The sequence below is a fragment of the Sarcophilus harrisii genome, chromosome 2 (genome assembly GCF_902635505.1).
Source record: "Sarcophilus harrisii chromosome 2, mSarHar1.11, whole genome shotgun sequence".
Classification (NCBI taxonomy): domain Eukaryota; kingdom Metazoa; phylum Chordata; class Mammalia; order Dasyuromorphia; family Dasyuridae; genus Sarcophilus; species Sarcophilus harrisii.
Window position 1 is genome coordinate 47,776,848 of NC_045427.1, and position 15,524 is coordinate 47,792,371.

At 45.5% G+C, this 15,524-nt stretch overlaps 1 protein-coding gene across 1 annotated transcript in view; it reads right to left on the reverse strand.

Annotated features, from left to right (window-relative positions):
• The window catches only part of ZFPM1 (zinc finger protein, FOG family member 1), a 180,023-nt gene that overhangs the window by 86,617 nt on the left and 77,882 nt on the right, over positions 1-15,524 (reverse strand). The window contains exon 3 of the mRNA XM_031949230.1: positions 11,113-11,208. Coding sequence (XP_031805090.1) covers positions 11,113-11,208 — 96 coding nt within the window. The remainder of the gene's footprint in view (positions 1-11,112; positions 11,209-15,524) is intronic.

Below are 15,524 nucleotides of genomic sequence, written 5' to 3' on the forward strand. Positions count from 1 at the left end.
TAGAAAAAAATGGGCCATCAAGTGAGTCCTGGAGAACCACACGTTATGCAGAGACTTCATTTGCTTTCTTGGGAGATGATCTGTGTTTCCGCAGATAGGTTTTCCAATGAGCTACCATCTTTTTGATCAAAGTCTGGGGCTACTGAGAGGACAGGAAACAAGATGGTGGTGAGGGCCCAATGGAGTTAGATTGGGATGGGATATATCAAAAGAGAGAGAACAATTGCTTTACTTTGCATGGTAGAGTTGGGGTCAATAGCAAGCTGAGTACCAGTTCTGGTTCTAACAATAACTTTTTTCCTTGGATAGCTCTCTTTATGTCTCTGAGCCTTAGTTTTCTCATCTGGAAAATGGGAATTATAATGCTTATGTACTACTTCTCCCACAGGAGGATTGTGAGAAATATATGTGAATAAGGAAAGGATTTCCTCAGGGTAGGGAACTAAGGAACTTCCCATCTAGCTTAGTAGATAAGGCCTAGGGAGTTGCCTAAGGGACACAAAGGTTAAGTGTCCCATAGCTAAGTAGTATCAGAGATAGACTCAGCACTATCCACCATCTCATACTGCCTAGGAAGGAATAAAGGAAAGAAGGAAAGAAAGAATTGGAGTTACTATCATTGACTTAGTTCCTATCATTAATCAATTATCAATAATTGTCATTATATCAACAATAGTCAAATATCAATAATCAGTCAGTATTTACTGAGGCCCTACTATGTGCCAGGCACTTTGCTTAGTAAGCACTGGGGAAACCAAAAAGCCTCCCCCAACCCCCCGCCGTTCCTACCCCCATAACAGTTCCTGCCTTCAAGAAACTTATAGTCTAACAAAGAAGACCACATGAAAATAACTACCTACAAAAAAGATCTAGACAGGGTACAGTGAGGGTAGTCTTGGAAGGAAGATCTTTAAAAAGGCCTGGAAAAGACTTCTTACAGACAGTAAGACCTTAGCTAAGACTTGGAAAAAAGCCAGGGAAGACCTGAACTCATATCCAGCAAAGGAAGATAAAGTATAAATGTCTGGGCAAAACCAAGAGGTACGATGAATTTAAGACCCAGCTCTGGCAAAACCCAAGTCTTGGTGAGTAAGAATGAAGAATCCTCCAAAGTGTCACAGTATATGAATTTGTGTTGCATTAGGCTGGAGCCAACATCCATATTTTAAATCATTATAACTTAGAATTGTGCAGAATTTGAAAATATGAGACTACTTCAGGGAATTCATTAATTGCACTAATCATTGACCTACTCCTAGGGCAGTGAGTGATTCTTCTCTTCTTCAAACATCTGGAGCTACACTCTGCCCCATATAATCTCATCCCCAAGCCTCTGCCATTTTGAACAGTTCCCTAACCTTTTCTGTAACACTGGCGATTAGAAATGTGAGTTCTTCTAAGATTTCAAAGGAAAGAAGACTGGACTGAGAATTAAAGGACTCCGCTTACAAGTTCACAGATTTTGATCTGAGAGACCATTTGGTCTAACAATTCCCCCCATTATTTATAGTTATGTCTGATTCTTTGTGATCTTGTGGACCAAAGCACGCCAGTCCCTTGACCTAAGGGACTCTTCTTCTAATTTATTAGGTCTTCTCTATTTAATGGCAGAGAAAACTGAGGCAGCCCAAGAAAGATGGAAAGCCTTGTCCAAGATCACATAGGCAGTAAGTGAAAGAGATGAGATTTGAATCTGGGTTCTTCACTTTTAAAGATAATACCCTTCCCACTTTATGACCCCAAGCCCATCTCACCTCTAGGGCCTCTGTACAATGAGAAGATTGGATCTTCAAACTAAGTCTAGGGTTCCAGTCTGTCTTTTCAATGTCCTGTAATCCCTAACACAGTACTAGGCACAGGAGGGGTACTCAACAAGGATACTTGAGAACTCTCTGCTTTGCCCTGGAGACACCTGGGCGGAAGGCTGGTAGACAGAACAGAGTAATGGGAAGCCCACTCGGTCTGGAGACCAGGAAGCTGGGCTCAGATCCTGACTGTAACCTTACTACCTAAGTGAAACTGAACAAGACATTTCTCCCTTATAAGCCAGGGATTTTTCAATGGTAAAAATGAGGATGTGGGACTGAATTATTTCTAAAGGACTTCAGAGTTGGAGCTTCTATAAACTCTTGGCATAGGATCAGGTATGAGATTTTGTGGGGCAGACTGAACATGTTCTAGGTCATTGAAAAAGGGGGTCAAGATCCTCATGGAGTTAATAGCTTGTCAAAGAGCATATGATGGAACTGGGTTTTGTAGTCCTCCTGCATCAGGCTCTAGTTTTGGCTTTAGTTCAGGGCCAGCTGGGAAGACAACAGGGACATCTGGCTCGTAATCAACAGTCCTGAAATAATTTTACCCAAAACACACCCCCTCCCTTTAATATGCAGAGGACCTCAGTGTCTTCTGATCTAAGATTCATACTGGACCATTTTAATTAAACATGATATGTGCATAGAATAATTATGGAAAGTCTTCACTATTTTTTTTTGGTAATAAAAATTATCAATATTGTTGCATCTTACATCCCAACTTTCATAAAGTGCTTCCAAATCCATGAATCTCATTTGATCCTTACAGTATCCCTGTGAGGTAGGTAGGGTATATCTCTCTCCCTATTTTACAGATAAGGAAACTAAGTCAAGTCACTTGGCTAAGGGCGCAGGACAAGAAAGTGGCGGGGCTGGGGTTGTGAGTCCACTGCCGAGCCCCCAGTCACCGATTCGGCTCTCCACAGCCCTCAGAGTCAGAGTGAGTCATTAGGGAGGTTAAGAACTGTGTGTACGTGTGCTGAAAATGCCAAAGTGAGTGGTTTGTTACTGTAAGAGAGATAGGGATCACACTGCCGGAGAGGGTTCAGCCAATATAGATGGGAAAGGGGAGGTAGAGAGGGATTCCTCCTCCCCCCTCTTCGACTTCCCCCACGTACATTGCCTCTGGGACAGAGACCCAGGAGAGGATGTTCTGGGAGTCTTGGCTCAGGCAAAGCATTCTGGGGGCTGTGGCTCCCCTCTCTCTCCCCTCCCTGCCTGCCCTCCATATTACATCTTCACAGCTGCCATTGCTGACATACAGCGGATCCAGAGAGATAAAAAGAAAATTCAGACTGCTCAAAGTTTTTTGCCAGACCCATTCCTGATAAGTGCAGCGCCTGCAAGAAGGCTGATAGAACGCCTATCACCGCGGTTAGTGTGAGAGGAACAGCCTATCGGACCGGCATCGCGGGGCTGCCATCAACTCCCTACCACACAGAAATTAATATCACTCCAATTACCAGAACAGCGATGGGCTGGGAGCAGCCGATAATAAAAATCTCTTTTCCATAAAGAATGCAAATAACTCCCAAAAAATAAAATAAAATAACCCTCACTGATCTGAAAAAGAAGGGGAGGGGGAACCACCTTCTCACAAAAAACGAGCCAAGTCCACTGTGATCTTTGCCAATCTTAAAACCCCTGGTCCTGGGGGTAAGGGAAAAATGAGTATTTCAAGTCCCAAGGGTGAAGATTCCCAGAACCCAACAGCAGATGCCATTTTTTCCTTCCTAGTAGTCTGGAAAAATAAAACTTTTCTTTAGGAATGTTGGGGGAAAAAGAGGACCTCCCCTCCTTTTTCATCAAGCTTCTATTCTTCCAAGTTAGCAGGGTGACAGAAAAAATATATTTGCATCTTACACCCCAACTTTCATATCCATGCTCCTTCCATATCCATGATCTCATTTGATCCTTACAATATCCCTGTGAGGTAGGGTAGGGTATATTTCCCCATTTTACAGATAAGGAGACTAAGTCACTTGGCTAAAGGAATAGGGCAAGAAAGATGTAAGAGACAAAATATTGGCCTGAGAGTCAAGACACCTCATTCTAGTCCTGGTGCTATCCCTTAGCACAGAGCTGTCTCTTAGAAAGAGCTGAAAGAACCTACAGAGGGGGGGAAATGACCCCAGTGAATAAGTCATAGTTATTCAAATTCAGGTCTTTTTATTCCAACCTTCCATTCCTTTTCTACTCTGCCATGCTGTATTCTCAGTGCTAAAGAGTTTGCCCCTACAGAAAAGAGGGAAAAAGACTCACATGTGCAAAGATGTTTGTGGCAGCCCTGTTTTGTAGTGGCAAGGAACTGGAAACTGAATGGATGCCCATCACTTGGAGAATGGCTGAATAAATTGTGGTATATGAATATTGTTTTATAAGAAACAATCGGCAGGATGATTTCAGAAAGCCTGGAGAGACTTACATGAACTGATGCTGAGTGAAATGAGCAGGACCAGGAGATCACTGTACACAATAACAGGATTATATGATGATCAATTCTGACAGATGTGACTCTTTTTGACAGCGAGATGACTCAGGCCAGTTTTAATGGTCTTATGATGGAGAGAGTCATCTACACCCAGAGAAAAATCTGTGGGAACAGAGTGTGAATCATAACATAACATTCTCACTCTTTTTGTTGTTGCTCACATTTTATTTTCTTTTTCTTTTTTTCCCCCATTTTTGAGGTAATATTTCTTGCGTGGCATAATTAATTGTGGAAATATGTATAGAAAAATTGCACGTTTAACGTATATTGGTTTACTTGCCATCGAGGAGAGGAGGTGGGGGGAAAAGAGGGAAAAATTTAGAACACAAGTTTTTTCTTCAAGGTTGAATGTTGAAAATTATCTATGCATATGTTTTAAAAATAAAAAGCTTTAATAATAAATTTTAAAAAGGGAGGGTTTGCCCCCAGAACTGGTAATCTGTATGTCACTGGTAGTATCCATTGAAGAAATCTCTTCACCACCTAATGCCTCGGTTTCTTCATCTGTCAAGTATAGGCTCTGGACTAGATGAACTCTAAGGTCTTTTCCAAGCTCTGACATTTGATGATTCCAAGTAATGACTTGAGGTCAGAGACCTCAAGCTGCCGTTCTATAAACAGCAGCTCATCTTTGTAGCATTTGTCACTGATAACAAAGAGCACCTCTGGTCCTTGCTGATCTCAGTCAACAAAGCCCCTCTGTCCTCTATCCCCCTCCAAAACCCCACACATATTTGTGTGTTTCTCTCACTCCCCCGCCATGACCTCGAGAGAAAAATGGGAATTCCATCCTCAGTCTCCTCCCGGGCATGCATTTCCAGACTCCCTCTGAAAGCGGGAGAGGGCCAGTGAACATGAGCCACAGGAAGGTCCTAGGCAGAGAAGTGAGCAGGTGGTCAGTCTTTCACAAGGACTGATTCCTCCCCAGACCAAGCTCCAGGCCTGGGGGTGGGGCCACATAGCTGAAGCAAGACCTCAGGGAAGGAAGGGTCAGGGTCACAGCTCAGAGAGAGACCTGGCGTCACCGAGGCTAGGTCTGGATTTAAGGAAAATGTCATTAGTATTTATCTCAGAGTCCTGAAAGTGAGTTAAATGGGTCTTCTCCCCTACTGGCAAGATAGTGACAGCTCATTATGCCTTGTGTCATTTACATCTATTTTAAATAGACTGTGCCTTGACACTGGAGCCTTTCCAATTATCCCCTTTTCCCAGCACACTCTGTGCTCACTGTTTCTTCAAATTCTATTCATCATTCAAGTTTCAGGTCAGGCTACCTCCTCCACGACGTCTTCCTGAAGCACTGATCTTCTCTGCTCTCTTCCACCATTTATACATCTTTTCCCCACTTTGGGGAGGTCCAGATGTGATTTCATGGGGATGGTGAGCTCCCACCAATATGGATCATTAACTGCTCTGGAACTATACTCTGACAGAATTGCCAAGATCACCGAAAGTGGGCTGCCTTGCCATGTTACCTGGGCCTTGTTCTTCTTGGCTTTGAGGTCTACTTTCTACCAGCCACGCCTGCCACCTTTCTAACAATCTAAAACACACAGCTGAGGAGGTATTTACATAGAATGTCTTCTATTCCTCAACATTATGTCATGTCAGTCTTGCCTTCCCAAAAGCTTTGAAGGGGAAGAACGTGGCAGCATGGTGTTGTGCATATGAAAGGAGCATAATATGTGTTTGTTAGGAGACTGATTAATGGATGCAGCATTGGCACGAAAATCCAAGGCAAATCCCATTCCTCCGAGCTTCTGTTTCTTCATAATTAAAAAGGGGGAATGGCACGCCTACTTCATAGAGCGGTGCATAAACCTTCCAAGGGCTGGACAGATGGGAGCTACTTTGCCTGCCCACATAAGCAGTGATTGGTCATTATGCAATGCCAATGAAACCCAGCAGGTATCAGATGGACTTAATCAGACTGTCAATGAAAGGGGAATCAATGGGACTGTTCATAAAGTGGGAAGGGTTAAGACCAAGTCCTTCCTCTTTGATACTTATTTTTTATTTATGGATATTCTGTACCTCTGGATAGAATATAAGCTCTTTGAAGACAGGAACAACATATTTCTTTGGGAAATAGGGACTTTTATCTTTGTATCTCCAGAAACTAGCACAGTTCCTGGCCTTTAATAGTCATGTAATAAATATTTGTTGAATGACAGATGGACATGGCCTTCTGAGGAGGTAAATGGGGGAGAAGAGGGATCACGCTTCCCTCAAAGGGTAAAGTGCTCTTGATGAATATTAACAGGTGGATCTGTTGGCTTTTTGTCCTTCACTGTCCATTTCTGTGGTCAGAATAACTCAGGGATTGAGATCATTGGCTAAAGGCAGGGAACTGAGACCATGACCAATCGGCCCTTGGGCTGAATAGTGGTTGCCCAGAGGCTTCTCTGAACACATTGGTTGTCAGATTGGTCATTGAATGGCCTGGCGGTGGGAAGGTTTTGTTGAGTCAGCCTATATTCCCTTCCTCCACCTCCCATAATGGTCATCAGGGTCTGAGGGCAGGGAAGGAGGGAGCAGAGAGAGAGACTGATTAGACTTGGGAGGCCTAAGATTTCCTGTCAGTCCATCCCGGAAGGGCCAGTGTTATCAGTTATGCCGGGAGCCTGTTTCCCTTCCTGGAGAAGATTGAAGGGAGGGGGGAGGTGCCTTGGGATCACTGAGGAAATATCTAGGCAAGGGGGCAGAGATGGGAGAAGAAGAGCTGAACACCAGCTTACCCGTGATGCACTCAGGAATCCGAGCACGGCAATAAGAAGGGTGCTTCCTAGTCTGGCTGCTTTTCCCTCTAGATGTGGGAAAACCCTCACCAAACTGGGGGACAAGAAGAGTGGGGGACAGTCCTGGTACCCATGTCAGGAGAAGCTGCTCCCCCTTGCAGAGGGCATCTCAAGGGTAATTCAAAGTGCTACTCGGTCTGATGGCCGAACCAGAAAGGCAAGATTCCCATTACCTGGTAAATTCACAGTCTTGCTTTAGAATCTCTGCTCCAAGGGGACAGAAGGACCAAGACAGGGCCTTTTAGTAAGATTCCCCCCACACACCCCATACTACATGTTGGCTAGCACCATTTATTTGCCCTGAAGAAATGCCACAGATATTTAAGTCACTTGTTCAATATCCTATAGGTAATGAATAGGAAAGCCAGGATTTAAACAAAGGGAAAAGGTATGATATGATTGATTCCTGCTTGTGGTAAGAGGGGAAAATAAGCAAAAGAGACCATTCTCAAAACTGGCATTTATAATCTCTTCCTAATCTACCACACACGTATGGGTTTTCTGGGGTGCATAGTGACCCCTTTTTCCACCTCTTTCTTCAAACATCAAATAAGATATGCAAATTTATTTGCAAACCTTAATGGATTAAGTAAAGGCTATTGATTACTTGTATTATCAATTACTATGACCACAATAACTTTGCACTATTCCCTTTCTACCCACCATGGTTTTCATCTTCCTTATCCACCATCAGCCAAGAGCGAAGCATGACAAAATCCAATGAATGTTGACTCAGAAGACAGAGGACATGGGTCCAAGTCCTGTCTTTAAAGCTTTTTATCTGTGTGACCTCATACAAGCCACTTAACCTCTAGGTCCATTTCCTTATCTGAAAAAATGAGGGCCTGGACTAAATATCTTACAGCTCTGTGATCTGATAAATAAGAGAACCCGGGAATTCATAATACGCCAAAATCCTTTTGGGGGCTACTGCCCTGAGCTATCCCTGGAGCCCCCCAAAGCATTTCTAGCTACACTTGGGTTCCTCCGAGGACCCTAAACCAGAAGTTTTTTTCAAGACTCATCTATAAGGCTATCTCATGGCCTCTTTATTCTGACTCTTGAGTATCTCTCCACTGGTTTTGGATATTTCCTATCTGATAAATGGGTACATTTCTCCATAAAGCCTTACTCTGTTAGGATATGGTGGTAAACTTAGTTCCTTGAGATTATACCAGAGAAGTAAGCATTTCAGAAGGTCTTACCTGGGCTCAACAGTGGCCATCATCCTGGGACCAGTCTAGCTAAATCTGAATTGGTCATTAGGGAAGGGATTGTTCACACTCATGATGACCATCATGTTTAACAATCAACCATTTAATAATAATAGCAATCATTTATTTAGTGCTTTAAGACTTGCAGAAACACCTTGAAGTGTTTCATTTCTGTCTTAGTTCCCTGAGCCCAACTCCTGGCACAAAGCAGACATTTAATAAATGTCTGTCGATTGATTGATTGATTGATTGACTGATATACAAGGACACAATCACGAATCCCTAAAGTATTGCTACAATAGACAGAAGCCTGGTTTCCAGTGGCTCAAAGCTACTTTCCTCAACTCAGCCTTGATCAAAGCCACATACCTCCAGCTCTTTCTCAGAAGGAAGAGATGCCATCAGCCATGACAAGGAGAAGCACTTAGGCTTTTGTTTCTGCCTCAGGCAATGTGAAATAACCCATCTGCTCCTTTTCTCCAATCTGACTCCAAGGCCTCTTTCAAAAATGACCCAAATCCTTCCACTGGTGAAATCTTTCTAAGCCCCCTTCCAGACACAGACACAAAGAAAAAAATTAGATTCAGAAATCTAAGTATAGTCCAACCTTACTCACTCCATGTTCTGTGTCGCTCTCTTCATATACATTCTTTGAAGGCGTTTCCTTTTATTTTCTTTATATTTTTAACTAATTTAGGATTAATGCAGCTAATATCTATAGCACCCCTCCTTTCCTCCCCCTGCCCCATCCTTACTCTGGGCTCTCCCATCTCTACATCTCTGCTTAGTGTTTCCTTTTTCAGAATGCTCTCTCCTACTTCACCTGCAAAATCTAGCTCAAAAGGCATCTTCTTGATCACTGCCAGGTGGACAGGTGTTCTCCCTTTTCTGAGCCCCAGTAGTATTTTATTTGTACCTCTCTTAATAGCACTCATTATATTCACAAAGAAGGAACTTAGCAGTCACCCAGTCTGACCTTTATATTTTATGCAAAAGTAGACCTACAGATATTTAAATCACTTGCCCAATATCCTATAGGTAATGAATAGGAAAGCCAGGATTTCAACAAGTATCCTTTGATTAAAAAAAATCTAGCATTCTTTCCACAGTACCAATATGGCAGTTATTTGTGTCTAGGTCTTAGTTCACCCAAGCATTTTATTTTCCCCCTCCATCAGATGGCAGATTCCTGGAGTGGAGGGACCAAGTCCTTTGTCCTCAGAAAAAATTCAGTGAATAAATAAACTCTAGCCATCTATCCATCCCTTCATCACATACATACAGCCATCTTTTCTTCTCTCTTCAATAGTCCTGCCCTTCCCTATCCTTCTGGGTCCAAATTTATAAAAAAGGGAAGGCAGACACAGCAAAATGAAAACAGACCTCTCTGTATTCTGCCAAAGAGTTTCATAGAGTAGAATGAGAGCCAATACAACAGCCAGCCTGGTCTGGCCATGCTACCTACCACTGGGGGCATTTGACTGAGACTTAGCTTTTTCTCCTTCCTTATCAGTACTAATGACACTTCAGGATACAATTCAGACAGACTTTCCTCCCATTTTTTGCCTCATAGTATCTTCCTTTGAATCCTAGTTCTTAGGAAAGAGAGACATGATCCAAGAACTTCATTCTCTATTTAACATATATTGGATTACTTGTTATCTAAGGGAGGGAGAAAAAAGTTGGAACACAAGATTTTGTAAGGGTGAATGTTGAAAACAAATTTTTTCCCAAATATTTTGAAAATAAAAAGCTATTAAAAAAATCATTCCCAAGGCCTTTCCTATAATGGACCTCCCTGAAGTCATAGAAGATAGATTTCATTATCTAAAACATGTCAACCTAACTCTTGCTATGGTGGAAAGACTTAACTCTCAATCCTAGGAAGAGAGACAAAGGGATACTGAATGATAAGAAGAGAGAGTGAGGGAGAGAAAGATCGTGACTGAAGGTGATAGGAACAAGGGTGGGAATATCAGGTATGAGAGTAAGGAAGAGACAGACAGAGAAAGATGGGGTGAAGTGGGAGGGGAGAGGCAGCAGGGGAGTGGAAAAAGGAGGGAGACACTAGGCCAGACGCTCTTTACCTAGACTGTGCAACAAGGTCCCTGAGTAGTTTTCTGGAGTTTGTGAGCTTGAATGGGGGAGAGCCTGCATTCCCACCCCACCCCTCATTATAACTGGTTTTCTTTCTAATCTGGGTATTTTATCTAATTTATTTTAAAAATATCAATGTATTTATTTTTTTCAAAACATTATTCTGAGAAGGGGGTCCTGAGTTTCACCAGACTGACAAGGGATCCGGGCCACAACAAAAAGGCTAAAAGCCTCTGAACTAATAGAAAAGGAGAGGAAGAGGGAGAAGAGGAAATGGGATGGGAGGGAGAAGAAGTGGGAGAGGGAGAAAAGGAGGAGAGAGGAAGAGAGAGAAAGGGAGAGGGAGGAGGAAGAGAGAGAAGGAAACGGGATGGGGAGGAGGGAAAAGAGACTGGGTAAAATAGAAAAGAAGGAACTGGAAAAAAATCAAGGATAAGATGGGTAGAGGGAAGAAACTAAGGCAGAGGAAAAGAGGAAGAGAAAGCACTACAAAGAAGGATTTCCACAAGAATCAGGCCAAAAAAGGGAGGGAGGATCTCGAATCCTGCCATGCTTGGAGGATTTCTCTTGGAGGAGACCAAGTCTTCTCGGCGCGTCCCCATGCGTCCCACCCAGCTCTTGCTGTGCAGGGCCCTCAGCAGATGGGCAGATGGCAGGGAGGTGGGGGGAGGGGGGGGAATGGAGGTCAGATGGCTGGTTACCTGGCCCATTCCACGGGCTCGCCTCTCCTGGGCCGCAGTCAGGCTCCTGCTCCTCCGGCTCCTTGGGGCCCTCTGGGCTTTCCTGAATGTCTCCTTCTGTTGGGACAAAAGCAGAGTCACTTTTCCTGCTCCTGAGCTGAGGGGCGAGGCGGCGCGGGGCCTTTGGGCAGCCTTCCCTCACCATCCCTCCCTTCCTCTCCTGCCCCACCCTGGAGGGGTCTTCGCCGTGCCCTTTTGCCAACAGGGGCCTCCAGCTCCAGACTTATGACCGTCCAGCCCTCAGCTCAGCGGTGAGCTCCTGAGTGCGGGGACAGAAGAGAGGTCGGAGCCCTTGGAAGGAGCTGGGAGGGGGGAGACGGGGGAGTGGGGGGGGACCAGCAGCGCAGCTGCCGCCATTTTTTCCTGGTGCTTGGAACCTCTGCGGCCTCTTTGATTAACAGCAGCAGAACACTAATAATGACGGCTCGGTTAATAATTAGAACAGGCAGAGGGATCGCCCTTCCCGCCTTCCCGGGGCCTGTGGCCGCCTCTCGGCGCGGCTCCTGGGCCCTGCTCCGTGGGGGGATCTGCCTAGCAACTTGATAACAATTATTTTTCTCTTATTAACTGCTGTTGGAGATGCTGCCGATAAGCCCGTGTGCATATGACAGTGGGACAGATTAGTGCGCAAAGTACATGTTTGCCTTTACATCCCGGGGCTGATAACCATGGTGGCCCCAATCGATGGGCACCCAGAAAGCACGCCCAGGGTGACGTCACCGCCATTTCAGATTATTAATGCTGGCGATAAGCCGATGATTAACATCAAATAAATCAATCATGCCGTATAAAAGTCCTATTATTTTTGGCTATAAATCAAAGTAGATGGCATATTGATTTTTATCCATCCCGGTGAAAGCTTTCCTCTGTGGCCACAAGAGCAGCGGTGGCTGCAGCCGCCCCACGTTATCGACCCTATCAACTTTTTATCAAAACAGGCCAGTACCAGGTGCAACTCGGGCTGCTGTTCCCAGCTCCGGGCAGCCCTCCCCGCCCCCACCGCACCCCCTGCCCTATCTGCGCGCTCTGCATCAGCTCTGCGATCAGATAACGCACCTCCTGCTTCCCTTTCAGACCGGCCGGGGTCAAAGTCTACACCAACGAACCACTTGCCCTTTGACAAGTTGTTAGCTCCCACCACCAAATCCCAAACCCGGCTGTGGCTCCCTTCCTCTCCAAAGCCCCGGTGGGCATGAGGAAGGGGCCGCCGTCAGAGAGGATCCCGGGCCAGCTCTGGTTGGAGGGGGACAAGGGAACCCCCCGCCACCTAAGGGCCTCTAGCCCATCTCTTTCCCTGCCCCGAGTTCCCGCATCCGGAAAGCCGGGGGGGTGGGGGGGTGTTACGTGGCCATGTCAGGTACCTTCCACACGTGCAGACCTTAGGTGAGAGAACGTGTTCAGGAAACCAAAGGTGGGAGTTCAGTTCCCTGTGAGTCCATCTGTTCCCTAATACTCCTAAGCCCTGACGAGTCATTGGAAGAACGTGTGTCCCCCATCACAAGGGAAAGGAGTCAGACAAGAGAGTGGGACAGCTCCGTGGAAATCCATCCCCATGGCTTGGGGGAGAAAGGGGAGCCTGCTGCCAGCCTGTTCGCTGCCCACCCATGTCACCCCACACACACGAGGCAGCTCAGGAGCTGGGCAGGTTGACCCCCTTCGGGGCTGGTACAGAGGGCAGGAGGCTCGGGATGGGCTCGGTCAGTTTGAGGAGACTTTGCAACCCGGACAATCCCAACAGCCTCTTATCAGCTCAGATGATCAGAAGATTGGGATCCAGCTGCCTATGCACCAAGGGGCTGATGGGACTTTTTTTAAAACCCGCTTCCCTGTTATCTGGGGCTAAGTTCCCATAAAAGGCTTGGCTATTGATTTCTGGGTGAAAGACCAGGATCCAGGTGTCGGACTGATTTCCCCCAGCCCTGGGTGGGAGTGAGAACTCTCTGACGGCCACAAATGGGAGAAGGATGTGGTCAGGAATGGGGGCGGGGAGAGATAGGCAGAAGGGGCCAAACCACACAACTCGATTTCTTATCGCCTGTAAGGGATGGGCTTCCATCGCTGGCCTCTACTTGGGGCTGGGGGTGGGGAGGAAAAGAGAAGGAAGACATGACTGAACACACCTTGGCCTTCCACTCCGCGCCCCCCAAACAAAGCAGGTCCCTTGCTCAGCAGGAGCTGGTGGGCAGAGGGCTGGGTCTGGGGCTGGACTGACTGCTTGGCCCAAAGGCCAGCTGGGATATCTCTTACCGGGGTGACCTTGGGGGAAAAGTCAACTTACGTCTCTAGCTTCGATGTGTTTGTCTGTAAGATGAGAGAGGGTTGCCTTCTATGGGCTCTCAAGCCCCTTCCAGCTCAGACTGAATGTCCTACATTTTTTTCCTCTGGGTTTAATCATAAACTACCAGATCTTGAAAGAACAAGCCTCAGAAAGTCCACCTAGCCCAGTTCTACAACTGAGACATCTGAGACCCAGGAGAGACAAAGGAATTTAAGGCCATACAGTGCATTAGAGGAAAAGTCAGGAATACAATGTGTTTCCTAATACAGAATCCAAATCACTGGTAATTCGTATTTCCAAAAAGCTTAAAGATTTACAAAGTCTGTGCCTATGGGAGGGAGCCAGACTTTATACAAACATTATTCCCCAGCCTTTAGAAATCAGGAAGCAGGCTCAGAACTACTAGGCCTAAGATCCAGCCTCCATGCTTTTGTTTAAGTTGACCCATATCTGAAATGCCCTCTCTCCTTAATTCTTAATTTTCTATCTCCATTCAAGGTTTGGCTCCAGCACCAGCCTACAAACCTTTTTGAATTACCCCATATTGTTAGTTATTCCTTCCTTGTAATCAGTTTGCATATATAACATATTCCTTATCTCTGGATGTTATTCTCCTTTCCCAGAAAGTCAATCCCAGGTGAGGCTGGATACCGGGTCTCCTAATTTCCACCTTCAGAGCTCCTTCTGCCCGACTTCTCACATAAGGGACTAACTAATTTGCTAGGACTATGCCATTGTTCCTCAATTTAATCTGACCATCGATCATCTTTAGGACTGACTTAGATTGAAAGAACCCCAAAATGCTGATTTGGCGTTGTGGGCTGGCAGTGGCCCGAGAGATACCAAATACGTCGGCAAACCTCCGTCTCCCATCAGTGGCTGTGGGAAATTATTGGAACAGGATCCAATCCCCTAAAATGATGCATGTAAAAAGTTTTTTGATATAGCAATATCATACTTAAGGCAGCTATGTGGAACAATAGATAGAGCATCTGGCCGGGAGTCAGGAAGGCCCAAATTTAAATCCTGCCTTAGACATTTATTAGTTGTGTGACTCTAGGCAAGTAACTTAACCCTGTTTGTCTCAGAAAGAAATAGAAAACTTCCCCAAATGAGCTCATGAAGGCTGGACATTACGGAAACAACTGAAGAGCAACAACAAAAATCACTTCTAATATCTGAGAGGAAAAAAACTCATTTTTGAAAACATTTTTAAATGTTGCTAACACAGGTATTTTTTTCATGGACTGCTACATACCTTGGAAAACTGCTCTAGACAAACATAAAGTCAATCAATTAATCACTCAATCAGCATTTACTGTCAGTTCGGGGTAGGACCAAACCATAGGCACTGGGGATTAGAGCTAGAGCTTGGAGTTTGCCTTTGACTGGGGAAGACAAGGTGTTCTGGGGAGAGGGACCAGAAGGGGTTCATCAGCCGCTGGGCCCATGGGAGAGGCTTGGGGGGAGCCTGTGAGCAGAGCCTCGGTTAGGATGAAGCCCTCCTGCTTCACTCTTCTCAAAGAGCCAAGGGAAGGCTCCAAGAGTGTCGGAACTCTGACCAAAGATATGCTTTCACATCCTCCAATGGCGTCACAACAGCCACGACCGAGGCTCAAGGGCAATTCAGAGCAAGTTACTTCAGTATACCCTATACACTCGTGTGTGAAATGAGGGGCTGCTCCACCCGGCTGCCGAGGCTCCTTCTCGTTCTAGATCTGTTCCTTTGGTTCTTTGTCGACAGAACCACAGAATGTGAGATGAAGGAGATCTTAGCATTTTGCAGACCTGCTTCAAGCTCTTTACTGCTGTGACTGCTCATTTGTTTCAGTCTCGTATGAGTCTCTGTGACGCCATTTGGGGTTTTCTTGGCAAAGACCAGAGTGATTGGAGTGATTTGCCATTTCCTTCTCCAGCTCATTTTACAGATGAGGAAACAGAGGCAAACAGTGCCCAGAGACACATAGCTAGTAAGTGCCTGAGGCCAGATTTGAACTCAAGATGAAATCTTCCTGATTCCAACCTAGTTTTACAGATGAGGAAAGCATCTGCTTACTTACTATGGGCCAGGCTCGGCACTAAGCATAGGAGATAC